At 43.1% G+C, this 26223-nt stretch overlaps 1 protein-coding gene across 1 annotated transcript; it reads left to right on the forward strand.

Annotated features, from left to right (window-relative positions):
• The first annotated feature begins 781 nt into the window (after positions 1 to 781).
• On the forward strand, positions 782 to 25739 carry LOC122563490 (ras-related protein Rab-39B-like). Its single transcript, XM_043717276.1, has 2 exons — positions 782 to 1091; positions 23666 to 25739. Exons 1-2 carry the CDS (start codon positions 877 to 879, stop codon positions 24084 to 24086), a joined length of 636 nt encoding a protein of 211 aa, XP_043573211.1. The 5' UTR covers positions 782 to 876; the 3' UTR covers positions 24087 to 25739.
• Positions 25740 to 26223: the final 484 nt, after the last annotated feature.

The following is a 26223-nucleotide window of genomic DNA, read 5'->3' on the forward strand; positions in this document are numbered from 1 at the left end:
CTGGACCTGTATCTGCGAGGGGGTCGCCTGCTTGAGCTTTTGCCGGGAGAAGAAACACGGCATTGTGGTCAGAGTTTCCAAAATGAGGGGGATGAAGTGGTGGGCATCCTTCACAATGGTGTAGCAGTGGTCTAAAATGTTCGGGCCCCTAGTGGGGCAGGTAATGTTCTTGTGGTACTTGGGTGACACCTTCCTTAGATTGGCTTGATTGAAATCGCCAGTCACAATAAACATGGCCTCTGGGTGTTCCATCTCCAGGTGTTAGTGGTGGAGTACAGCACATCCAGAGCTTCCTCAACCTTTGCTTGGGGCGGGATGTACACAGCAGTTAGCATAGCAGCGGGAAATTCCCATGGTAGATAGAAAGGGCGACATTTGCTGGTGAGGAATTCAAGGTTTGGGGAGCAATGGCTGCCCAGGGTTACAAGATTATAAGACGCAGAATTTACAGCAAAAGAATTGTGTCTTGTGTTCCTGCTTCACAACCACCTGATGAAGGAGCGACGCTCCGAAAGCTAGTGCTTCCAAATAAACCTGTTGGACTATAACCTGGTGTCGTGTGATTTTTAACTTTGAAAGTTAGTTTAACTTTCCATGCAAACAGTTCCAACTTGAATATAAATCGCTCAATACAGAAACAAAATAGTTTTAAAACAACCTTCATGAGTAGTAATTAATTGAGTAAAGAATAAAGATTGAACCTGCCCAATTCGTGTCGCTGGGAGCTATCACATGACAACAGGAAAACTTTTTGAACCAATACGAGAGCTAGCATAAGGATAGCCACTTCCGCCAGGGGAGAGGATAGTCATTTCTCAGGCACGGGGAGAGGATCTGAGTGGGTGCAGTTTGGAGGAGTCTCAGCTGGACAATGCTATGGATACAATCTGGCAGTACCAGTTTCGGATTATCTTGCTGGGAGATTCCACTGTGGGCAAATCCTCCCTTCTCAAGCGTTTCACTGACGGCACTTTCAGTGAGCTGCAGGACCCCACGGTGGGGGTGGACTTTTACGCCCGGGTTTTGGAGGTAGAGCCGGGTTGTAGGATCAAACTGCAGCTGTGGGACACCGCCGGCCAGGAACGCTTCAGGTCAGTCTCAGCACTGTCCCCCCACCCCACCCCACCCCACCCCCGGGGGCTGAGAGTGACCACACTCCGGGCATGTTGCAGCCTGTAGCGGAGTAATCTCAAGAAGGAGTTTGGTTTTGGGGCGGTGGACAAATTCTCTTTCCACAGAGAGTGGTGGGAATATGGGGCTCGACACTACAGGGAGAGGCTGAGTGGAGAGGTATCAGACATTGTCTGCCTGCAAGAAGTGGGTAGTGAGTTTAAACTGGGAATGGGAAGGACAAGTTTGCAGACAGACATTATTCGATAGACCTGTCCGTGCTGTTTCGTAAACCTCTAGCACACACACACGTCTTCCCTGAAATATTTCTGAAAAGTGCATTCAACGAAAACTTTTACGTTTTTAAACTTTCATCCCTCTTCAGCATTGAATACATATACCATTAGTGCTTTTGTTTTCATTCAGGGATTACGAAAATATCTTCAAAGTAACAATGTGAGCAGGCTGGGTGTTCGTGCAATGTTTATGGTGCACGCAGTCTCTACCTCGGGATATTGTAGAACCCTTTTGATTCATACAAGGTGAAAGTGAGGTCTGCAGATGCTGGAGATCAGACCTAAAAATGTGTTGCTGGAAAAGCGCAGCAGGTCAGGCAGCATCCAGGGAACAGGAGAATCGACGTTTCGGGCATAAGCCCTTCTTCATACGCCCGAAATGACGATTCTCCTGCTCCTTGGATGCTGCCTGACCTGCTGCGCTTTTCCAGCAACACATTTTCAGTTTATACAAGGTGGGCCATTTTAGCAGAAGGTAGTTGTTAGAGACTAATGTGCTGAGGAGGGGTAGGTGGAGTTTAATTGGTATTTGGTAGAACCAAACAAGGACGGGACTTGTACAATTAATGATGCAGCCCTGGATAGTTTTGATTAGATTCCCCTAGTGTGTGGAAACAGGCCCTTCGGCCCAACAAGTTCATACCTAACTCTGAAGAGTAACCCACCCAGACCCATTTCCCTCTGACTAATGCACCGAGCACTATGGGCAATGTAGCATGGCCAATTCACCTGACCTGCACATCTTTGGACTGTGGGTGGAAACAGAGAAACCTAGGGGTTCAGATACATAGTCCTTTGACACTTGTGCCACAGGGAGGCAGGGTGGTTTGGAAGGTGTTTAGCACACTTGCCTTCATTGTCCACACCTTTCGAGTACAAGAGTTGGCGAAGCCCCTCCTCTAGAATATTGTGTGCAGTTCTTCTCTCCGTGCTATAGGAAGGATGTTATTAAACTGAAAAGTATTTATCAGGATGTTGCCAGGAATGAAAGGTTTAAGCTATAATGATAAGCTGGGGCATTATCCTAGTGGAGTGTAGGAGGTTGGGGGTGACCTTATAGAGGTTTATAAAATCATGAGGGGCATAGTTAGGTGAATCGTAAGGGTCATTTCCCTAGGGTGGGGAGTTTAAAACCAAGGGGCAGGCTTTTTTTTTTTGAGATCAGAGAAGAATGATTTAAGAAGGACTTGAGGGGCAATATTTTTAGTGGTTCATGTGCGTGGAATGAACTACCAGAGAAAGTGGTAAACGTAGGTCTGGTTATAATGTTTAAAAGACATTTCTTATTCATGAACTTTTGAAAAAGTTTTGATGGATATGAGCCAAATGCAGGCAAGTGGGACTAGTTCAGTTTGGGAATGTGGTAGTGTGCTGATAATGCTGAATCCTGAAGAAGGGCTTATGCCCGAAACGTCGAATCTCCTGCTCCTTGAATGCTGCCTGACCTGCTGCGCTTTTCCAGCAACGCATTATCAGCACTGATCTCCAGCATCTGCAGTCCTCACTTTCTCAACGTGGTAGTGTGGGCTGGTTGAAACAAACGGTCTGTTTTTGTGTTGTAAGACTCTGTATAATTGAATTAGAATGAGATCTTATTGTCATGTGTACTTAAGCACAGGGATACAGGAGTACAGTGAAAAGTGTATACAGTCACCTTTCTTGGTGCCATCTTGGGTACCTAGGTACAAAGTAGAAAAATGAGGAAAAAGTTCAGCATTGATGCCATTCAGATTCTATTTCCCCCGATCATCCTTTTGCTGCCTTTATTGAATACTTTAGATCTGTACCCTTGTGTTTCAAACTTTCCTGAATGGGAATGTTTACTGCTTAATAAAGTGACCATAATTCTGGAAGTTTTAATTTACTTATGGGTAAGGACAAGAGTAGTTCTCGGGTGAACATATTAGATTGGAGGCAGGAATGGGGAATGTATATTGGGGATGGCTGATTGACAGTAAATTCACATCTGGCATGTGGGAATCTCCTTGATGATGAGAAATAGTGTAGACATAAAGGAAAGAAGGCATACATTAAAGTATAGGTTTAGGAAACTGAAGACAGACCGAGCACTCAAAGAATACAAAGATCACAAGAAAAACTCAAACAAGGATTGGGAGGGCTAAAAGAGGCCACGAAATCTCTGACAAACAATTAAGGAAAATCCCAATCTGCTTTATACATATAAGGAGCAAGGGGGGGGGGGTGGTCCACTCAAGGACAAAGCAGTTTATCTGTGAAACTGGAGAAAGTGGGTGAGGTTTTTGGTGAATAATTTGCACAAAGGAGAAAGACAGTGGATAGTGTGTCTTGAGAGGGGTATTATGATATTCTAGGGCATGTTAATGTAGATGCAGTTTATCCCAGAATGCTGAGGAAGGCAGGTGAGGAAATAGCTGGGGCCTTGCACTAAAATCCTTGTATTTTCCTTAGTGACGAGAGGATTGGAGAATAGCCAACGTTGTTCCTTAGTTTAAAGGCAACAAGAATAATCCAGCAATTTACAAACTGGTGAAACTTGCATTAGTAATAGTAGTGAATATATTGGAGAAGATTCTTAGGCATAGAATTTGGATAAATATAGGCTTACTAGCTATAGGCAACATGGCTTTGTTGGGGGATGGTCATGTCTCTCAAACTTGGTTGTGTTTTCTGAGACCCTAAACCTATGCCCTCTAGTTGTGGACTCCCCCACCCCAGGGGGAAAACCTTGCCTATTTATCCTACCCATGCCCCTCATGATACTATAAACCCCTAGAAGGTCACCCCTCAGCCTCTGACACTCCAAAGAAAACAGCCCCAGCCTGGCAAGCCCTCCAACCCTGGCAACATCCTTGTAAATCTTTTCTGAATCCTTCCAAGTTTCACGACATCCTTCTTACAGCGGGGAGACTAGATTTGCAACAATATTCCAAACGTGGCCTAACAGCTGCAACATGACCTTCCAACTCTTATGATTTAAAAGGGACATAAGGGGCAACATTTTCATGCAAAAGGTGGTGCATGTATAGAATGAGCTGCCAGAGGAAGTAGTGGAGGCTGGTTACAACATTTTAAAATGCATCTGGATGGGTACATGAATAGGAAGTGTTTAGAGGGATATGGGTCAAGTGCTGGTAAATGGGACTAGATTAGGTTAGGATATCTCGTTGGCATGGGCGAGTTGGTCTGAAGGGTCTGTGTCTGTGCTGTACATTTGTGACTCTAAGTGACAAAGATGAGAGTAGGGCATGGATATTGTACATAGACTTTAGCAAGGCCTTTGATAAGGTCCCTTGTGACAGGCTGGTACAGAGGGTGAAGTCAAGATGGGGTCCTCAGTGAGCCAGTAAGATGGATGCAGAACTGGCTTAATCATAGAAGGCAGGGTAATGGTAGCAAGGTGTTTTTCAAACTGGAGGTCTGTAACCAGTGGTGTTCTGAGGCGTTCAGTGCTGGGGCCCCTATTGTTTTGTAAAATATGTAAATAATTTGGAGGAGAATGCAGGTGACTTGATCAGTAAGTTTGCAGATGACCCAAAGATTGGGGGAGCTGTGGATAGTGGTGTGGTTTGCTGGAGGATACAGCAGGATAGAGAGAGGCTGGAGGCTTGGGCAGAGAAATGGCAAATGAAGTTTATATCGATAATTACAAGGTGATGCATTTTGGGAGATCTGATGCAAATCACAGAGCCCTTAACAGCAGCATCATACAGAGGGATCTGGGTGTACAGTGCCACAGTTCCTGAAAGAGGCAATAAAAGTGGATATGGTGGTCAAGAAGGCATATGGCATGCTGGCCTTACTCGGTCAGGTCATGGAGTACAGAAATTGGTAAGTCATGTTGCAGCTGTATGGAACTTTAGGCCATATTTGGCATTTTATGTATAGGAGAAAGTGAGGTCTGCAGATGCTGGAGATCAGAGCTGAAAATGTGTTGCTGGAAAAGCACAACAGGTCAGGCAGCATCCAGGGAACAGGAGAATCGACGTTTCGGGCATAAGCCCTTCTTCAGGAATCTGAAGAAGGGCTTATGCCCGAAACGTCGATTCTCCTGTTCCCTGGATGCTGCCTGACCTGCTGCGCTTTTCCAGCAACACATTTTCAGCATATTATGTAGAGTTCTGGTTGCCATACAACTGGCTGAATGTGGTGGCTTTGAATAAGGTACAGAGTGTGTCTGTGTGTCCCGCCCCAAATGTTGCCTGGTTTGGAGGGCTTCAGCGATGAGGAGAGATTTAATAAACTGGTTTGTTTTCATTTGAATGTCAAAGGATGAGGGCTGACCTGATAGAAATTGATAAAATTATGATAGGCATGGATAGTCCGTCTGTTTTCCAGTGGTAGAAATATCACTTACCCTAAACCTGCATCCTCTAGTAAGTTTGAAGGAGACACGAGGGGCGATACAGAGGGTGGTAAGTGCCTGGAATGTACTGCCAGAGGAGGTGGTGGCCGCAGATGCAGTAGCAACATTCAAGAGGCACTTTGACAGATACATGAATAGGCAGGAGTAGAGCCATACAGAAGTAGAAGGTTTTCGGTTGAGAAAGGCATCTTGTGTCAGCACAGTCTTGATGGGTCAAAGGGTTTGTCCCTGTACTGTATTGTTCTTTAGGAGAAAGTGAGGACTGTAGATGCTGGAGATCAGAGCTGAAAGATGTTGCTGGAGAAGCGCAGCAGGTCAGGCAGCATCCAAGGAGCAGGAGAATCGACGCTTCGGGCATAAGCCCTTCTTCAGGAATGAGGAAGGTGTGCCAAGCGGGCTGAGATAAAAGGTAGGGAGGAGGGACTTGGGGGAGGGGTGTTGGGAATCCGATAGGTGGAAGGAGGCCTATCACCTCTCCGCCCCCACCCCTTCTCCGGCCTATCACCCTCATCTTAACCTCCTTCCACCTATCGCATTTCCAGCGCCCCTCCCCCAAGTCCCTCCTCCCTATCTTTTATCTTAGCCCGCTTGGCACACCTTCCTCATTCCTGAAGAAGGGCTTATGCCCGAAACGTTGATTCTCTTGCTCCTTGGATGCTGCCTGACCTGCGCTTCTCTAGCAACACGTTTTTCAGCTCTGTATTGTTCTTTGTTCTTTAGATTACATTACAGTGTAGAAACAGGCCCTTCGGCCCAACAAGTCCACACCGACCCGCCGAAGCGCAACCCACCCATACCCCTACACTTACCCCTTACCTAACACTATGGGCAATTTTAGCATGGCCAATTCACCTGACCTGCACATCTTTGGACTGTGGGAGGAAACCGGAGTACCCGGAGGAAACCCACGCAGACATGGGGAGAACGTGCAAACTCCACACAGTCAGTCGCCTGAGGCGGGAATTGAACCCGGGACTCAGGCGCTGTGAGGCAGCAGTGCTAACCACTGTGCCACCGTGCCACCCACTAGGTGCAGGTTCAGACTGGAAATTCAAACTAGTGTGGTTTATACTTATTTGAATATCAGGGCCAGACAATATGAATTGAGAGTTAATTTACTAATGAATTCTCTTTATAAGTAACGATGCTATGTCTGTTTTGATCATGACTATTTTGTTCATTCTGTCTTCATGAACTGTTCCAATCTCCATTTCCTGTGTCTTGGTTGTAACAATTTTCAATGCTAAAGGATATGCACTTGTCAAACTGTTGATTCATGGAGGTAAAATATCATCTTAAGGTATGTTTGCCTTTATTGGTCAGTGTGTTGAATACAGGAGTTGGGAGGTCATGTTGCGGTTGTACGGGACATTGGTTTGGCCAGTAATGGAATATTGCTTGCAATTCTGGTCTCCCTCCTATAGCAAGGATGTTATGAAACTTGAAAGGATTCATTAGGATGTTGGAGGGTTTGAGCTATAGGGAGAGGCTGAATAGGCTGGGGCTATTTTCCCTGGAGCATTGGAGGCTGAGGGGTGACCTGATAGAAGTTTATAAAATCATGAGCATGTATAGGGTGAATAGACGATTTTTCCCTGGGTGGGGATGGAATCCAAGACGAGAGGGTATAGGTTTAAGGTGAGAGGGATTTAATAGACGTAAGGGGCAATTATTTTCACAATGGTGGCTGTTTGGAATGAGCTACCAGAGGAAGTGGTAGAGGCTGGTACAATTACAGCATTTAAAAGGCATCTGGATGGGATCTATAAATAGAAAGGGTTTAAAGGGACATGAGCCAAATACTAACATAGGGGATGGTCAAATTGGTCTGTTTGCTGTCCACTTAGAGTCACAGAAATGTATAGCACGGAAACAGACCCTTCAGTCCAACTCGTCCATGCCAACCAGATATCCTAACCTAATCTAGTTCCATTTACCAGCACCTGGCCCATATCCCACTAAACCCTTCCTATTCTTATTTAAAATGCACCTGGATGGGTATGTTGTAATTGTACCAGCCTCCTCCACTTCCTCTGGAAGCTAATTCCATACACGCACCATCCTCTGTGTGGAGAATGTGCCCCTTAGGTCCCTTTAATATATTTCCCCTCTCACCTTAAACCTATGCCCCTTATGATTTTACAAATGTCTAAAGTCACCCGTCAGTTCAACATAAGTTGCAAACTAAATAATAACTGATTTTAATTATATCACAGTCCAGAACAAAAACACTGGAATGAGAAGGTGCTGAAGGTTTTCTGAAATTTCTGAAGCCTGTAAAAATTTGGATGTCAACAAGCAATTTAACTTAAAAGCACCGTTTGCAATCTCTGACCATCCCAAAGCATTCCACAGCCAGGGCTTGAAGCAAACACAGACAAATTGGTGGAGAAACTCAGCAAGGCTGGCAGCATCTGTGGAGAGAGAAACACAGTTACCATTTCAAGTCCTATGACCCTTATGGTGTTGAAATGTTAACTTTGTTTTTTTGTATTGCCACTTCCAGAGAGGTATGGAACTCTATACCTAGATCCCTCTCTATGTTGATGCTGTTGAGTATTCTGCCATTTTCTGTGTAATTCCCAACCCCATTGAGTAAATTTAACGTGGAGATAGACAGGTTTATAATTAGTACAGGTGGTCTCCAATTTGAGCGTCTTACAAATGCTCATACTTACACCTTGAATGGGATCACATTTGTAATTTTAAAGATCTGATGTATGAACATTATAGACGGCTACTTTATATTGTTGTAATGTACCAACTGATTTGTGAATGAAACAGAACCCATTCACAACTCAAATAGTCTGAGGCAGATTGAAAGGCTTATGGAGAGTGGGCAGGAAAGTGGATTTGAGGCAGAGATGAGATCAACCATGATAGTACTGATTGGTGGAGCAGGCTTGAGGGGCTGAATGGTCTACTCCTGCTCCTAGTTCTTATGCTCTAATGATTTGAAAGCAAGAGTGACAGTCTTTAAACCATACATTGCTTGATGAGGACCCAGACAGTAGAGTTTTGAATGTCTTCAACACTTCTGAAGCACAAAACAATGTGCGTGCCACGTAACTACCAAGTGTTTCCTACTTCTACTAAGGAGGATGTTAAACTATTTTAGCAAGTCTTATTTTGTAGTAAATCTCTGCACCTTTCCAAATATTGTGAAACAAAAATGCCTTTAGTCAGGACGTCTATTAACGGAAGCTTGCAGACGCGAAATCTCCAATTATACGTGGATTAACTAAAAGCTTTTTACTGGTTATCAACAATATAATCTTAGCCGCCTAGAATACAAATAATGGGGTTGAATAAAGTTTACAGTCTCTGATTGTTATTTCGAGAATGGCAGTCTTTTTATGAGGGGATGCCAGCTATGTGCAAACTTGTCAGCTTCTGAACAAGTTCTGCTATTGGTGGCATGTGTGTTATGGGAGGTTTGTCAGACTTACGGATTTATTTGTGAATAGCGAGTTTGCATGAAGAGAGAAGAGGAGTAGAGGACATTGAGAGGGTACGTGATTAAGATGTATGAAATTGAGGGGCATTGAATAAGATAGGCAGAACTTTACCCCTGTTGGAGGGGTCATTGACCCAGGGGCCTAGATTGAAGATAAGGGGCAAGAGGCTTAGAGGGCGAGTGTGAAGAAAAACCTTTTCACCCAGAGGGACTCACTGCCTGTAAGGGTAGTAGAGTCAGAAACCCTCAAAACATTTAAGAAATATTTAGATGTACATTTGCAATGCCAAGGTTTACACTGCAATGGAATAGTAAGGTTTTTTTTTTTTTGACCCATTGTGGCCACACCGGTCAAAGGGCCTTTCTCTGTACTGTCGACCATGATAATTCTATGAAGTTTGGTACAACTGGCCTCCGATTCACAGACAAGTCAATACCAACAAAAATGACCAGGTTTTCAATTTTCTGATCGTCCACCAGACCTCCAGGTCAAGTCTGGGGTTTTTGGGTAACAGTGCATTCTGTGACTGTCTCTATCAGTTGGGGATAGTCAAATGAGGTCTGTGTCCAATTCAAACATACTGGAGCACCAACAGTATATGAATGTAATATCTTCAGCATAGAAAAAATCATAGTGGTTTACAGGAAGGCACAAAATGGCATTGAGCAAAAAAAGTAAATATTGGGTGATGGGAAGTGAGGAGAAGGGATAAATGATCGGCATAGGTTTCAACAGAGAGAGGGTGGTTGGAGAAATGCAAGGGTCAAGGGAGCGGGGTCCTGAGAGTGTGGTACCTAGGGAAATGGGATCAGGCAGCTCTTCCAGAAGATGAGGAACATGAAGGGGAGAGGTACAGAGGACAGGTTGGTAGCAATCCATGTCTCAATGTTTGTTCCAGGTAGGTATTTGCAGCTTTGTAAGATTAACTCGAGATACATCTGGATCCGTGTAATTCTGCTCTCTATGCACTTCGGCTGTGATGTGGGGACTTGCTGTTATATTTATTTTTCTTTCATATATTACATTTGGTCTTCCCTGAAGCTATTGATCCTTTCCTGTTATCTTGCGTATCCTCTGATTCCTCAGTCAAATGCCTATCACTCTGTGATGACGTTGCAAGTGAATATAGGTAGTAGTTCAATTGCAAGACCTATTTCAATGCAGCCAGTGCCATATGATGTGCACTCATGAAGGGATGAAGGACATTTATTGGAAACATGGATGCTGGAGTATTTCAGCCTAAAGTAGAGATTAGGCAAATTGTAGAATTCATGTGGAGGAGTCTAGAAATAGAGGGCATAGGTTTAAGATGAGAGGAGAAAGGTATAAAAGGGACCTCAGGGGCAATGTTTAGACATAGAGGGTGGTGCGTGTATGGAATGAGCTGCCAGAGGAAGTGGAGGAGCCTGGTACAATTACAACATTTAAAAAGCATCTGGATGGGTACATGAATGGGAAGCGTTTAGAGGATATGGGATAATTTAGGATATCTGGTCAGCATGGGTTGAGTTGGACCTAAAGGGTCTGTTTCCATGCTGTATGTCTCTGACTTTAATGCTATCTTGGCTGTGATTAGTTCACTTTGGGACAGATCAGGGACTGTTTTTTTTTCTTGTCACTTAAAGGATGTAGAAATCTCTGGCCAGGTTGGTATTTATTGCCCATCCCTAATTGCCCAGAGAGCAGTTAAGAGTCAGCCACATTAAGATTCTAGGATCTTTAAGTTCCACATCATCTAAAGCTCACTGCTTGAATGATTGAACTGTTTTAAAACTCTCTGCAGAAACTTAAACTTTGACAAGTGGTAATTTTGCAACAGTCTGAGAAAGGGAGGAGAATGTTTCCTCGCTCCAAACAATATGCTGCCACCTGGAGATAGTACTATTCAAACAGTTGCAGGATTTGTATTGTTCCTTTTTTATTTTTGGCAGACCTTGACCTTGTATCCACATTTCAATTATTGAATGTTCAGAGATAAAATGAACACTTAGGTCAGTGGAGGAGTCTGGCAGGAGCAGAGTAAACACTTCGTGTAACATGACACTGAGTCATACCATCCTGCTGATCTCATCAGAGCTGGTTTCTAGCATATGGTGCTGAGAGGGAACAAAAATAATGATGACCCAATCTTGATCATGATTTTATTTTGTCACATTAAAGTCACTCGATGAATGTGAATCCTGGTTGGAGGTTCACTCATACTGAGGTGAAAGATAAAAAGGCTATACCTTTCATAACCACAGGGCATCACAATGCACTTTACAAGCATGAGCATCCTCCTGAATTGGTGTAAAGAACCATGGACAACTAATTTACCCACAGCAAGCTTCCACAAACAGAATTATGGTCATTGGAAGATGATGGCAAGATCATTGTTGTGGTGATCTCAGTTTAAGGGTTAAATATTGGCCTCTATGCCAAGCAATGTTTGTCTCCTCTCCTTCAAAATAATGCCACGGGATCGTTTACATCCATCTGAAGAGCCAGATGGTTTTCAATGGCTCACCCAAAGCTTGGCAGCTTCAACACTCTGTCTCTCAGTACTGCAATGAAGAGTTGACCTCTTTTTGTCCACAAACCTTCTGATCTTAACAGCTGTGCCGCCTGAGGCCCTCCTGAGACCTGAGTGGGAATTCAACCTCTGAGATTGAGTCCAGCTCATTTGTAGAGAGACCACAGCTTTAATCAAACTGTTCAGACTAACTGTGAGCTACCAGACGTGAGCCCCACCTTCAAGTAATTTGGATTGAGCAGTAAATGTGCACATTTTATTCTCTGTCAATAAATCACTTTTGTGCATAAATCAATCAAAATTGCCTTATGGCCTGTCCTTCATGTTTTTTATTCTCCTCAGTTCTTGTCCCTCTCTTTCTGAAGATATTGGTTCACTGTGGGGTGTATTGTGAAGGAAGTTCTCTTTGCCTCTAAAGAAAACCAAAAAAAATCCCACGGATGATGTAAATCAGAATCAAAAACACAAATAGCTAGAAAGGCCGAGCAGATCTGGCAGCATCAAGTGACCCTTCCTCAGAACTAAAGACCTGAAACGTTAACCCTGATTTCTTCCACAGATGCTGCAGGATCTGCTAGGCTTATCCAGCAATTTCTGCTTTTGTTCACTCTGACTCTCCCTTGTCTTTCTGTGTGACACCGTCCAGAGAGATTGCCAAACCTGATTACTTTTTTATTCATCCTGTGCCGAAATGTTCATGGTGAGAACACTGATTGTAACATGACTGAGGGAAGAACTACTGACCAAAGTTTCCCAGAACTGTCCCACTGCAGTTTTTAAGGAGATTTAGAGTCAGGAGGGAGGAATGATAGTGGTCTGTCATGTTGGCAAGACTCATTAATCCCTGGTCTGTATGATTTAGCATTGAACTAATTGTCAGGATGCCAGCAATGCCCTGGTGAGTTCTGTTAACTTAGCACAGATCAAATTTAAATTGGAACCTCTCTGATCAGTTGCTGAAATGGTGCCTTTGCCCAGAGGTTGGTAGGATGGGAATATGACACATGCTTTTTCATAAAATAATTTGTTGATTGGTGTTGCTCATGTTTCAACTTTATGTAATCAAACCAGTGGAGAGCTGGTTTTCCAGGTTCAGTGTATTTTATTGTAAAGCTGTCTCATTTGCTTGGAAGGGATCAAAAGATAAAGCTGGACCATGTGGAATCCGTCACGGTGAGCCGAGCACAGTTGCTATGGTGAGCTAGATAGAAACAAAAAATGAACCTCCTCTGATATTTTCTATTGACCCTTGTTAAGGAATGTGTGAAGTCTGGCTGCACACGGTGAGGTGCCACTGAAAAGTGAAAATGGCCATATAAACTAATTTGTTTTTCTTTCTATTTGTAATTTTTGTTGAGGGATAAAGATTGGTAATGGCATCAGAAAACTTCCTTGTACTTCTTCCAGTAGGATATTTTAAGCCCACAAACGGGGCTTTGGATTGACAACGTTTCTGAAAAATGACGCATCCACAATTGCACTGCTCCTTTGGTACTGCAAGGAGGTGGCAGCCCAGACTCTGTACTCTGGTCTCTAGAGAAGGATTTGAATCCTCCACCCTCCAATCTGGATATGGGGCACGATTGCCATTGTTATTTTGTATAATGATTCAGAGTTAAAACTTGAGTATACTGTCATTGTGTGCAGCAGGAAGTTACATATTCCATCAAATATTTCATTTCATTTCCTGATGCACGTGGAGAGCTTAATTGGTCACTTTCATTCCCCTTTGCAAGCTAGGATTGCATTACTAACTAAGGCAATTGTCTTCTCATCTAGAATATTTATAATGGAAGGTTCAATCAGTGTGAAAACATTTCATGGGACCAGCACAACTCTGTAGCCAATGAACTCATCGGAAGGTGTTTTTCAATCCCCATTCGACAATTGGTTGTTTCTATTGGTGCACGTGGGCAAATTGCAATGGTCTTACAGTTTAAGAAACTGCATGGGTTCTAGACAAACTAGGTTTATTGAAAATGAAAAAAGGAAATACAGATAATCCTGTTTGCTTTTCCATTTTCACCTGAACAAGAACAAAGCCACCAATCATCTGGATGCAATTATGTTCAAGCTGATTGGTTGAGGGTAGAAACTATAGGGTTGTCACCTACAATGATGCCCAACGCTGCTTTGATTATAAAGGAGCAAACTGAGGTTAGGAACGTGACCGGAGATGCAAGATGAATCAGAACTATTCATGATCTCCATAATTCACAGCTCTGCATGGTTAAGATGAGCGATGAATGGAGCAAATACATTTAGTTTTGTAAACACCTACTTTCGCTAAGTGGTATGCTTCTTTATGCTGTTCTGCCTCTGCTTTGGGTTGAAGTCTCACCTCAGGATTTGGCGGTCATGGAAGGTGCACTCATTAAGTGACCAAGTAGGTTGAGAATCACTCTGCAAATCCTTCCAACACACACCAGTGGCAGACAGTCAGAGTAGGAGAGATTCCTGGTCAGCTGAGTGATAAAAAGGATGATAGACCCTCTGCCATCACTATCCATAGCTCCAGATCACAAGGTGTGTGGCCACAGCAACTTGTCTCTTCACAGCATGTTCCACATGACAACTGTAGCATAATGCAAGTTATGAAGTTGCCTTATTCTGCTAAACAGTCGGGTTTTTTTTTCCTGGTTGTTTTACCACTACTACTTCCTCTGACGTCCTGCTGGTTCTGGCAACCTTGAAATTTATTCACACCACTGAATGTTTTCATGGTATAATATCTCAGACGTGTACAGAGTCTAGGTCTGTGTGTTTACTGATGTTACTGTTCAGAGTATGTACTAATTGACTGAACACATTACACTGATTCCATTGTGCTCGAACTGTAACTGATGGCAACATCGTTACCTTCGTACTTTTATGTTTAAATTTTATATTTTGAAATCTTCCTATTTCTTCAAAACCAGGCCACCATTCAGGAATATTTGATCCTTGAATTAATCATTGCACCAAGTAATTAAATGCAGTCTGTCTGTCTGACTTTAATATGTTCTTTCTGGTTTACTCTTGTTGATTGATCCCTCCATAAATAGCAAATTCAAAAGTCAGTTTCTGTATTTTCTCTGGGCCTGATATCTCTATTTTGCTCAAAATTATTAATGTTTTATTTTGTTTTGGAGGGAAAATGGCTTTTACTATTAAAAGACTAGACTTGTCTCTATTTGAGTTAAGAGTAGAGTGATGCCGGCAAAGCACAGCAGGTCAGGCAGCATCCGAGGAGCAGGGAAATCGACATTTTGGGCAAAAGCCCTTCATCGGGAATAAGGCTGGGAGCCTCCGGGGTAGAGAGATAAATTGGAGGGTGTGGGGCTGAGGAGATGATAACTGAGTGCAATAGGTGGATAGAGGTGGGGGTAATGGTGATAGGTCAGAGAAGAGGGTGAAGCAGATAGGTGGGAAGGAAGATTGACAGGTGGGCCAGGTCACGAGGAAGAGGGATAAGGTGGGGGGGAGGTGAAATAAGGAAGCTGGTGAAGTCCACATTGATGCCATGACGTTGAAGGGTCCTGAGGTGGAAGATGAGGTTTTCTTCCTCCAGGTGTTGGGTGGTGAGGGAGTGTCTCTATTTGAGACTGGATTTTAAAAAGAAACTATTGAGAGATTGGAACTTAACTTATACCATAGTGCTTTTGAATGCAATTCTTTTGCCACCTATTTTGTAGAAAGATAGTAGACAATGATTTGAATACATTTTTTATCAACATCGCGTAAAATTTCAAACCCAACTATCAAAACTGCACACAGTGTACTACTGGAAGAGTGCAACGTATTGGAGTGGTAATCTCCTACAGAGAGAGGGCTACACCTCTGCGTCTCTCTGCGTCTGGATGGATTTAGAATATCTGGATGGCATGGGTGAGTTGGACCGAAGGGTCTGCTTTCGTGCTCTACATCTGTATGATTCTACGGTTAGGATCATGTTTACTGGAGCTTAGATGAATGACGTGGATGGAATCTCATAAAAACCTCCCAAATTCTAACAGAACGAGATTGGTGGGGGAGTTCAGAACCAGGCGTCAATGCTTAAGGATAAGAGGTAAACCTTTTGGTACTGAAATGAGGAAAATTTCTTCATCCACAGGGTGAGATGAGCATGTGGAATTTACTAACACAAAGTGATTGAGGCCAAAATATAACATGTTTCTAAAATGGAGGCTGATAAAATGTCCTTTGGCTAAAGGGATTAAGGGATATGGATGAATTAGGGTATTGAGCTCACAAAAGCAGAAGTTGCTGGAAAAGTTCAGTATGTCTGGGAGCATCTGTGAAGAAAAATCAAAGTTAACATTTTTGGTCTGGTGATCCTTCCTCAAACCTTTGTTTTTATAGAGGATTGAGCAAGATGATGAGTCATGATCATATTGAAAGGTGGCATAGGTTCGAGGGGCTGAATGACCACCTCCTGTCTCCTATGTTTCTGTGTTTTGATTGTCTGTTCTAAGATCAGCTTCTATGGATCAGTCAAATTTTGTTTGAAAATTATCCTATGAAACCTTGAGCTGTCTCATTACATTTGTAGAGCATCTTCAATGTAATGGGTTTCTGTAAAGAAGAATTGGCTTCACTACCCTGATCTGAGATTGATCGAGAGGGGTGAAGGCTGCATTTTCGATTGTGTTCATGTTAAATGGGTTCACTCTGTTCTGAAATCTGAGGGCAATTTGTATTTCCTCTCAGTTTTAGGAAAATTGCCACAGGATTGACTGACAGACAAATCTGAGTGCGTTATTTTTGTCGTTTTTTTAGTAGTTTGTATGGGGCATGCGATTACATTAGACGGTGTGTGAATGAGACTCATCAGGGTGCTGCCTGGGATGGAGCATTTAGCAATAGAGAGGCTGGATAAGCTCAGGTTGAATTTTTTTTGGGAGGGAGTGTTCCTTATTGAGGTGTATAAGATTGATGAGCATGGTGAGTGTGTGTGGGGTGGGAGGGAGAGGAAAAATATCATTTAATCTATTTTTCTAATTGACATGTTCAGAGATGTTCTTGCACACCTCTGGAGCAGGTGGGTCTTAAACTTGGGCCTCCCGGTCCGGGGTAGTGATGCAACCTCTGCACCACAACAGTGTGATTAGAAAGCGGCTATTGCCCTGAGTTGAAGGGTCAGTAACAAGGGAACATAATTTTAATGTCAAAGGAAGGAGGTTCAGAGAGGATTTCAGGAAAAATGTATTCTCCCAGAGGGTTGAGTGGGGAGTCTGGAATGCACTGGGGGATGAGGTAGAGAGGGCACGGATAGTTGAGGTGGAAGATCTCCAAGCCTTTAAAAATTACTTAGATGAGCGCTTGAAGTGTCATAACATTCAAGGCTATTGGCTTTGTGAGGGAAAGTGGGACTAGTGTCAGGAGTAGTGCACTTCTGGTGGTATGGAGTGAATGGACATTCTGTAAAATGCAGTGATTTGAAACAAAACTCACACCATTGTGTGCCCCTGATAATAGCTTTGAACAGTACAGACTGGGGAGTTTGTCTAGTAAGTATCTCTAATTTTTTTTTGGAATTTTGAATATACTTGTAACACTCCGATATTTGAATTCGGATTAGTAGTAGGCCGCTCAGCCCCTTGTACCTGCTCTGCTGTTCAATAAGGTCACGGTTGATCAGATTATGCCACGTTCCCATATTCCACAGATTAACTCTCTCAACCTTACTAATCAAGACCTGTTGATCAAAGATTCTGCTTGTGTCATCTTATTAGCAAAAGTTCCAACGGCTCCTGACCCTCTGAGAGGAAATAAATTCCATCTTCCTCTCTGTCCTAAATGAATGATCACTTATATTTAAAGGGTGACATAATGGGCCAAATTTTGACTCATTCAACACTCATCCACTTGTACACAATTAAAATCCCCTGTCCCCATTCTCTCTCTTTCTCTTCTCTCTTCCCCCCCCCCCCCCCCCCCCCCCCCCACCCACCGAAAAATGTGCGCACATACACTCTTGCACACAGTTTATCCACACAAATACACTCTCCCTCTCGCATACAGACTTCTGTCTGCTGTCCTTGTAACACAGATCTTCTATTACTGCGTTTAGTAACTGTTACAGGCAGAGGCAGTCAGTCAGTGCATGGAGCTGAATAACAATCTCTAAGTAGAGGTACTTGGGGCAAGCCCTCCTGGATCAGGATGCTAGTGCCTTGGGAATTGGGATTATTGAACTGCATCAGGCACAGATCCTTGTGTTCTATAGAAGAAGACTCTGTAGTGGGGGTGGGGAATGTGGTTTGTAGGGGGGGGGTCTGGTGGTCAGAATTTGGGATAGGAGGTTTTTCCAAAGCTGCTCCCCCAGCTCCAAGTGAAGTATGTTTTATCCTTTGCTCTCACTTGCAAATGTACTCCTTGTATTTGATCAGGTGTCCGTTACAGATGGTTTGATGTTGGATTGTGCCCCAAAAGGGGATTGTATTGTCTCCTTTGCTAAAATAGCAAAACTGTTTCTGACAAGTTTCAGCAGGTTAATGTCCTTGCTTTGGTGGAGACAGTTGGTGGCGACCCAACCTTTGAAGCTAGTCATTAAGCTGCCGAACTCCTTAACCTGTTTCAGTTCGCACAAGTACCTGTCCCAAAAATCTTCAACCTCCAAGAAAACTTAGCAGTTACTGTGACCCTTTTACTTTACCAGACCCTGACTTCAACTTTAAAGCATCAAATTCATTCATCAAACCACAGGGTTGACATGTAGGCGGCTGGAGATGATAAATAAGAAGCTGAATTGACTGTGTGTATGGCGTACAGCTATAAACACTGACAAAGGGCAAGGCTGAGCTTGAGACATACCAGCTGTTATTGGAACCCTTTTCCCACACTGCTGTGTAGACGCGTGTATTTTGGAAGGATATTGGAGGATGAGTAATGTCTATAAAATTCCACATGGAGCACACCTTTTTGACGAAGATCCAAATAAGAAGCTTCTGGTGAAACTTGATCCATAAAGATTTTAAAAGGAGGCAGTTGTTGTTCTTAAACTTTGAAACCCAATGTCAGTGCAGCTTTAAATATAGTAAGAGCATTTTGGCCCCAGCTATGTGCAGACTTGTTTGGATGAGTTATAAACTGCAGGTTCTACTTTTAGGACAGAGTACAGGGTTTTGCAATTGGCATGCGTGTATTCACAGGGAGCTGTTGGAGATATTTGTTTATGAAAGATGAGTGCTAGCAAAGCCCTGTTGGAAGCGATTTTGTTGTGAAAGTTTGGATGTATGGTGCACGCCTAACGTTGTTTTCATTGCATTTTGTGTTGTATGGAACTGGTCTGTTGCTATTGGTGCGTAGATCATTAGGGAAGTTGGTGAAAAGATGATAGCAACCACAATGAGGCAAAAACACAGGGTAGTCGCCAGCGTGAGTGCTGAGTCATGAATATCGCATGCATGCTATGGTGAAAAAAACTCCCATGAAGGCAAGGGGGGAAGAGAAATTATCTCATTGCCTGGCTAATAATCTTTCAAGTCCAGATCAACAAAGTATTGAACTACCTGAGGCATTACAACTAAATCCAGTCAGTTTCCCAGTTGAGAAACATTATCATAGTAATTCTGTGAAATTTCACACCAAAGGGATCGAGATGTCCCTGAAGACTAATATGCAGCTGCAGCAACCTTTTTATTGCAAGAGAGTGAGAGTACAGGATTAGTGAAGTCTTGCATCAGTTACATAGGAGCTTGGTTAGAGTATTGTGTGCAGTATTGATCTACTCCTCCTCTTCTCAGGATGGATATTATTGCCATAGACAAAGTACAATATAGATTTCAGAACTTGTTCCTGAGTGTGCGTTCAGAGTTCACATCTAACTCCATGCAGTTCATTCTGAGTGATGCGCCAGTCCTATAGAGAGAGATTGGACAAAGTGGGCTCTGTATTATCAAGTTTCAAAGAATGAGGTGCTCTCATTGAAACTTACAAAATGCTTAAAGGGAGAGACACTGTAGCTGCAGGTAAGACCTTTCTTCTGCTTGGGAACTCATAGAATCCCTACAGTGTGGAAACAGGCCCTTCAGCCCAACAAGTCCACACCGACCCTCTGAAGAGTAACCCACCCCTACCCTATTGCTGTACATTTACCCCAGACTAATGCACGTAACCTATGAATCTCTGAACACAATGGGCAATTTAGCACAGCCAATTTATCTAACCTGCACATCTTTGGATTGTGGGAGGAAACCGGAGCACCCGGAGGAAATCCATGCAGACACTGGGAGAATGTGCAAACTCCGCACAGACAGTCGCCTGAGACTGGAATCGAACCCGGGTCCCGAGGCAGCAGTGCTAACCACTGAGCCACCGTGCCGTCCCAAAGGTCACTGCCGAGTTAGGGGCACCATTTATTTTTTAAAAAAGTGATGTCACGTGTGTGTTTCCCCATTTAGAAGTTTGCGAACCTTTGGGATTGACCACTGAGGGCTGCAGAAGCTCAATCTTTAACATTGTTTGGGTTGGAAATTGATAGATTTCTGATTACCAATGCTGTGCAGGGTTATGTGGATGGGATATGTAAAAGATATTGAAGTGTCAAATAGCCAATAGCGTAATCCTGTTCCAAACACATTTCTCTCATCAGGGAAGCCAGTGAGTACTGACATCCGTGTCCCAGGCAAAATATCAGCTGAATTCCACACAGATTGGCCATTAAACCCATGCATGTACATGGATACAAATCTCTCTGCTCATCTACACTGCCAAGAATCTTACCATTAGCCTTGTATTCTTTATTCCTGTTACTCCTTCCAAAGTGAATCACCTCACACTTCTCCACATTCAACTCCATTTGCACCTTTCAGCTCAGCTCTGCAGCTCATCTGTCTCTCTGTAACCTTCAACATCCTTCAGCATGTTCCACAACTTCACCAACCTTAGTATCATCTGCAAATTTACTAACCCATCCTTCTACACCCTCAATTAGGTCATTTATAAAAATGACAAACAGCAGTGGCCCCAAAACAGATCTACTTGGTACACCCTTAGTAACTGAACTCCAGGATGAATATTTCTCATCAACCACCACCTCCTGTCGTCTTTCAGCTAGCCAAGTTTTGATCCAAACTGCTAAAACAACCTCAATTCCTTGCCTCTGTATTTTGTACAATAGCCTACCACGGGGAACCTTAGCAAATACCTTGTTGAAATCCATGTACAAAGGAACCTCAATTATCTGAATGAGGTGGGTGGGCACTCTTTCGTTCAGATAATTGATTATTCAGTTAATTGATTTCCTGTGGGGCTTGGAGTTTTCTGGTAAGTATGCTCCTCATTCAGGAGACTAGGCAGGAGCACACTGCATGTGAGCCCCCAATCCCGCACTCTAGTCCACTCCCACCCACCGTCTGACTACTGTGCCCCCTCCCCCCCCCCCCCCCCCCAAGGAAAGTGTGGGTGTAGAGGGCGGGAGGTCAGTCATTTAGAGACTCTGCCTGGAATGTCCATTACTGTTCTTGGCAGCATTTCAGTGAGCCGTATTCGTTTTTAATCATTGTACCTGTAAACAAAAGATGCAATCAGGGTTGAAACAGCTCTTTAACATAATGTTTCTGTTGGGACCTTGAGATCCCCTTTGGATAATTGATATTCGGATAATCGAGATTCCTCTGTACACCACATCAACTGCTTTACCCTCATTCACCTGTTTGGTCACTTTCTTAAAGAGCTCTAAGCTTTGTGAAGCTCAACCTACCCTTTACAAAACTGTGTTGACTGTCCCTAATCAACTTATTCCTTTCTAGATGATTATAAATCCTATCTCTTAGAAACTTTTCCAACACTTTACCCACAACCGAAGTAAGGCTCACTGGTCTATAATTACCAGGGTTGTCCCCGACTCCCCTTCTTAAACAATGGAACAACATTTGCTATCCTCCAGTCTTCTGGCACTATTCCTGTAAACAATGATGACCTAAAGATCAAAGCCGAAGGCTCTGCAATCTCCTCCCTGGCTTCCCAGTGAATCCTAGGAAAATCCCAAAATCCCATCCAGCTCAGGGGACTTATCTATTTTCACACTTTCCAGAATTGCTAACACCTCGTCTTTGTGAACCTCAATCCCATCTCATCTAGTAGCCTGTATTTCTGTATTCTACTAGACTCCATGCTCAAATGTTTTGAGTTTGGTATGAACTTTAAATTGATGCCCCTTCGGGAAGCAAGTGATGGTTTGCAGGATCCCGGAGGGTGAGGAGACGGGTGTTGTGGGGGCTGCCTGTCTTCATTGTTATAAATCCAAATGTGAACAGTGGGCAAAGACTGGATCAGGCCTGTTGGTGACATTCTGGTGAGCTCCTACCATGTTAGAGATTATAGATGAAGCTGCTGTGTGACTGTGATAGCAGGAGCTAATTGCATTATAGTTGACAAGTAGTTGGCATCTTCCAAGAGAAGAGGAGAGAAACAAAATTAAATTTTGGTATTGTTCTTGGTCACTGATTGGGGCTGACTGAAAATATCTGAAATCCAGTTGGCACTGGGCTAATTCTTACTAATAAAGAAGTGACTTCAACAAAGGCCAAGTTTGATAATGTGCTTCTTAATGCCACTGGCAAGAAGACTGATCCAACTTTCAAGTTGGCAGCCAATCAACATCATCCTTTTTTCATTCATCCGATGTGAGCTTCGTTTTCTAAACCAGCATTGATTGGCCAGAGGGCAGTTTAAGAATCAGCTACTTTGCTGTTGATCTAGAGTCACATATAGGCCAGACCAAGTAAGGAATGCAGATTTCCTTCTGTGAAGAACATTAGTGAACTAGATCTGACAATTGCTTATGAATGCATGGTCACCATTATACCGGCTCCATCTTCCAGTTTGTTTTAATGAATGCACATTCCACCACCAGCCATGGTGGGATTCAAATCTATGTCCTCGGAACATTGGCCTAGTGTCCTGGGTCACCAGTCCAGTGACATTACCACCATGCTACTACCTAATGAAATATTCAATCTAATATTCAATAAAAGAGCTTGAGCTTGTATAGTGAAATAATAAAAGTCATGATGGGATGCTCTCTCACTGCAGAGTGACAACTGGTGTAAGTTCAACCTGAGGGTCATCGCATCTCTGGTAAGGGGTGAACTAGAGAAGGTGCTCACTGGTGCCGTTGAATCCACGCTGTTGGCAAAACACTGCATTGACTGTCCGATCAATTGAGTTAAATAGTGCGATAATCAGTGGACGTCTCAGTTTTGCAACCAATGATGCATTTTCTTTAAAAGTGTAGTTGCTGTTGTAGTGTAGAAAATGTGGCCGCCAATTTGTACACAGCAAGCTCCTGCAAACAGTGATGTGACAGTAAACAGATCATTGTCTATGATGTTTATAGAGGGGCAAATATGTCTGAAATCCTGGGGGTAACTTGCCTGCTCTTCAAAATAATACCATGGGATCCTCTCATCTGCCTGAGGGGGCTAGCAGGGGTTAGGAAAATGTTTTGTTCACACCCTCAGTACTGCAGTGGAGAATGGGTTAATCTTGTTTATGTATGTCTAGTTGTGGGCCCTGGGTAAATTTAGTAAGTGACGCAAGTGTTTGGCTGAGCACTTGTTTATTGATCTGAAATAAACTTTCTAGGAATTCACTGAGTGATAATGAGAAGAAATATCAGATGTTATGTTGCTAAAGGCCAGGTCTACCTGAAATATTTACTCTGCTTCCCACCATAGATGTTGCCTGATGTGTTTGTGCATTTTTCAATCACACTCGCTCCAACCTCTTTTTTTTGCTCAACCAGAGAAGATGAGGGGAACCAAAAGAGGAACAGAATATTCACGCCACTGAGACTGGAATTGGCCAATTTGAGCTTTTGAGATCTCGATAGCGAGGAACAATCAAAGCTGCCCTCGGTTGTCCCTGAACATTGTGAAAGTGTCTAGCTTACTATGTTATGAATCGGCCATTTGTTTCTGAACTGTTACACTTTTAAAACCGTGTTGTTGTGTTTCAGATCCATTACCCGTTCCTACTATAGGAATTCTGTTGGGGGCCTGCTGATGTTTGACGTGACCAATCGGAAGTCATTCGAGAGCATCCAGGAATGGCTGAGGGAGGTCAACAATCACGTGTATCCCAACAAGACCGTTTTCGTTCTGGTCGGGCACAAAAGTGACTTAACGGATGACCGTAAGGTTTCCCGTGAAGAGGCTGAGAAGCTGGCAGAGGCACTGGATCTGAATTACATTGAGACTTCAGCCAAAAATAACACCAACGTTGACCAAGCCTTTGTAAAATTGACAGAATGTATTTACGATTCAATGAAAGTAGGGGAGATTGCACTGGAGGATGGTTGGGATGGAGTTAAACGAGGATTTAATCCACGGATGTTAGAGTCACCAAAAGAGGAGAAGCAGAGTGATTGTAATTGCTAACTTGGCTTTTGGGTGTAATTAATGAGTCACTATGTTAAAAGATGCAATTGCAACTTATTAATTCCCCCACCCAGTTATAAGATGTGGGATTAACCGAGCAAGCAGTTTTAGAAAGCCAGCAATCATTAATCACCAACTTGTTAATAAAGGGTGGGTGGAGTGGAGGTGCAAATTCCAGAAGCAGGAATCATTCTGTAGAGAAGGGAGTTTGCTGGTGCATCCTTTTGATATCCAACAGTGTTTTGAAAGAAGCTGCAAACCTGGTTTTGGTGGTCGTAGGCTTGCTTGTTTCAGGTTTTAACGATAGCAGCTTGGTTTTCTACTCTGATATACCCAGGAAGCTCAACATTGAATTTTTAGGATATCTGCTCTCTTTGCATGTGGCCTAATGTTGATATATTTCCACGTTGGTATGTTGTACAGGTGTGAAGAGGTAAGAGTTTTGCACAGCCTTTAATCTGTGCTTTTGTAATTGTAAGTGTTCCACTTTAGCCCATGGAAGGGACAATAATGCAATAATTGATTCAATCTGTGTAACCTGTCCACTTGATTCATTATTAAAAAACATAAAACCCATTATATTCAATCATATTAAAGAGATACCACAATCTCTCTCCAAATCGTGTTTCTGTTTAAGGGAAGGATTAAGATTAGGTTTTGCTGTTTGGTTGAATTGCTTCTCTGGGTGGCCATTGGGTGACTAGAGAGATGCAGTTTCAATGCACTTCCCTCCATTGTCAAACAACCCAGAATGAATCCTAGAATCCCTACAGTGTGGAAACGGGCCATTTAACCCAACAAGTCCACACCAATCCTCGGACGTGTATCCCACCCAGACCCATTCCCTATTACTTCATACTTCCTCTGACTAATGTACCTAACCTACACATCCATGGACACTATGGGTAATTTAGCATGGCCGCCTTTGGACTGTGGGAGGAAACCGGAGCACCCGGAGTAAAGCCATGCAGTCGCTGGGAAAACATGCAAATGCCACACACTGTTGCCTGAGGCTGGAATCGAACCTGGGGTCCCTGGCACTGTGAGGCAGCAGTGCTAACACTGAACCATAGTGCCACCCTAATGAAGAATTGGAAGACTAACTCTATAAATTGCCCATGGAGACAGAACTATTTGTGGCACAGAAAGAGCCCATTTAGCTTACTGAGTGTGTACAGGCTTTTTGTGGAGTGATAAAATTCAGCCCCCTCTCCTACCTGCTCCTTTATAAGCCCTGCAAGTTACTGGGGGAGGGTACAGTACACTTACCATACCCATCAGCAGAGGGGAGCAAATCGGCAAAAAACCAACAATGGTTTATTTTCAATCAAGTATAATTTTGCTCCCACATTGAAAAGATGGATTTTTAAAAAAGGCATTTTTCAAAGGTATTCCTTAAATCAAAACACAAAGTTACATCTTGCCATAGCACTTTTGCATTATTGCTCATTTCTTGTTTTAACAATACAGCCACTCCCTGGAGCTGACTGTAAAGAATTGAACTTCATTTGGAAAGTCCAGAATTTAAAACTAAAAACATACATTTAAGGGAGTGACTTTTATTTAAGAGATGTGTAATTAATATAATCCTTTGTTAGTCTTGGCATTGCTGTTGGGCAATTGTGTTGTATGTCAATATTACATCAGAGTCTCTTTTCTGTTGTCCTTTTATTTTCCTGAGGGTCAGTCCATGAGCTTCCATTAGATCAGCCTATTATTATGGGCAAGTTACAGTAAGGGTTTGCCATTGCATTGTGCAGGATAGCCGACTTAAGGACATTTCCTGCTGTTCTGAAGGTGTATTGGAAGGATTTACGTCAGACAGTTAACTCGACAGGCACTGTTACAAACCCTTCCTCTGTAACCAACAGATTCTAGTGAACTTGAACCTCGAGTTTATGATATAGGAGCAGTAATGCTAACACTGCAACCATTCCTTCTAGCACTTATTGTAAAGATAAGAGTTGGATACCTTAACTTAAAATTGAATTCAAATTGTTTTCGCAATACTGTCAGTCTTAAATTCTAATAAATCACCCTTCATTTTGAAAGTTAAAAGAATTCACTAGTCCCTGATGAAAGGCAAGACTGATTTTAGTGACTGATTCCATTCTGCTGTATCAGGTTACTGTTGCCT

Source organism: Chiloscyllium plagiosum, chromosome 27 (genome assembly GCF_004010195.1).
Source record: "Chiloscyllium plagiosum isolate BGI_BamShark_2017 chromosome 27, ASM401019v2, whole genome shotgun sequence".
In the NCBI taxonomy this organism is placed as follows: Eukaryota; Metazoa; Chordata; class Chondrichthyes; order Orectolobiformes; family Hemiscylliidae; genus Chiloscyllium; species Chiloscyllium plagiosum.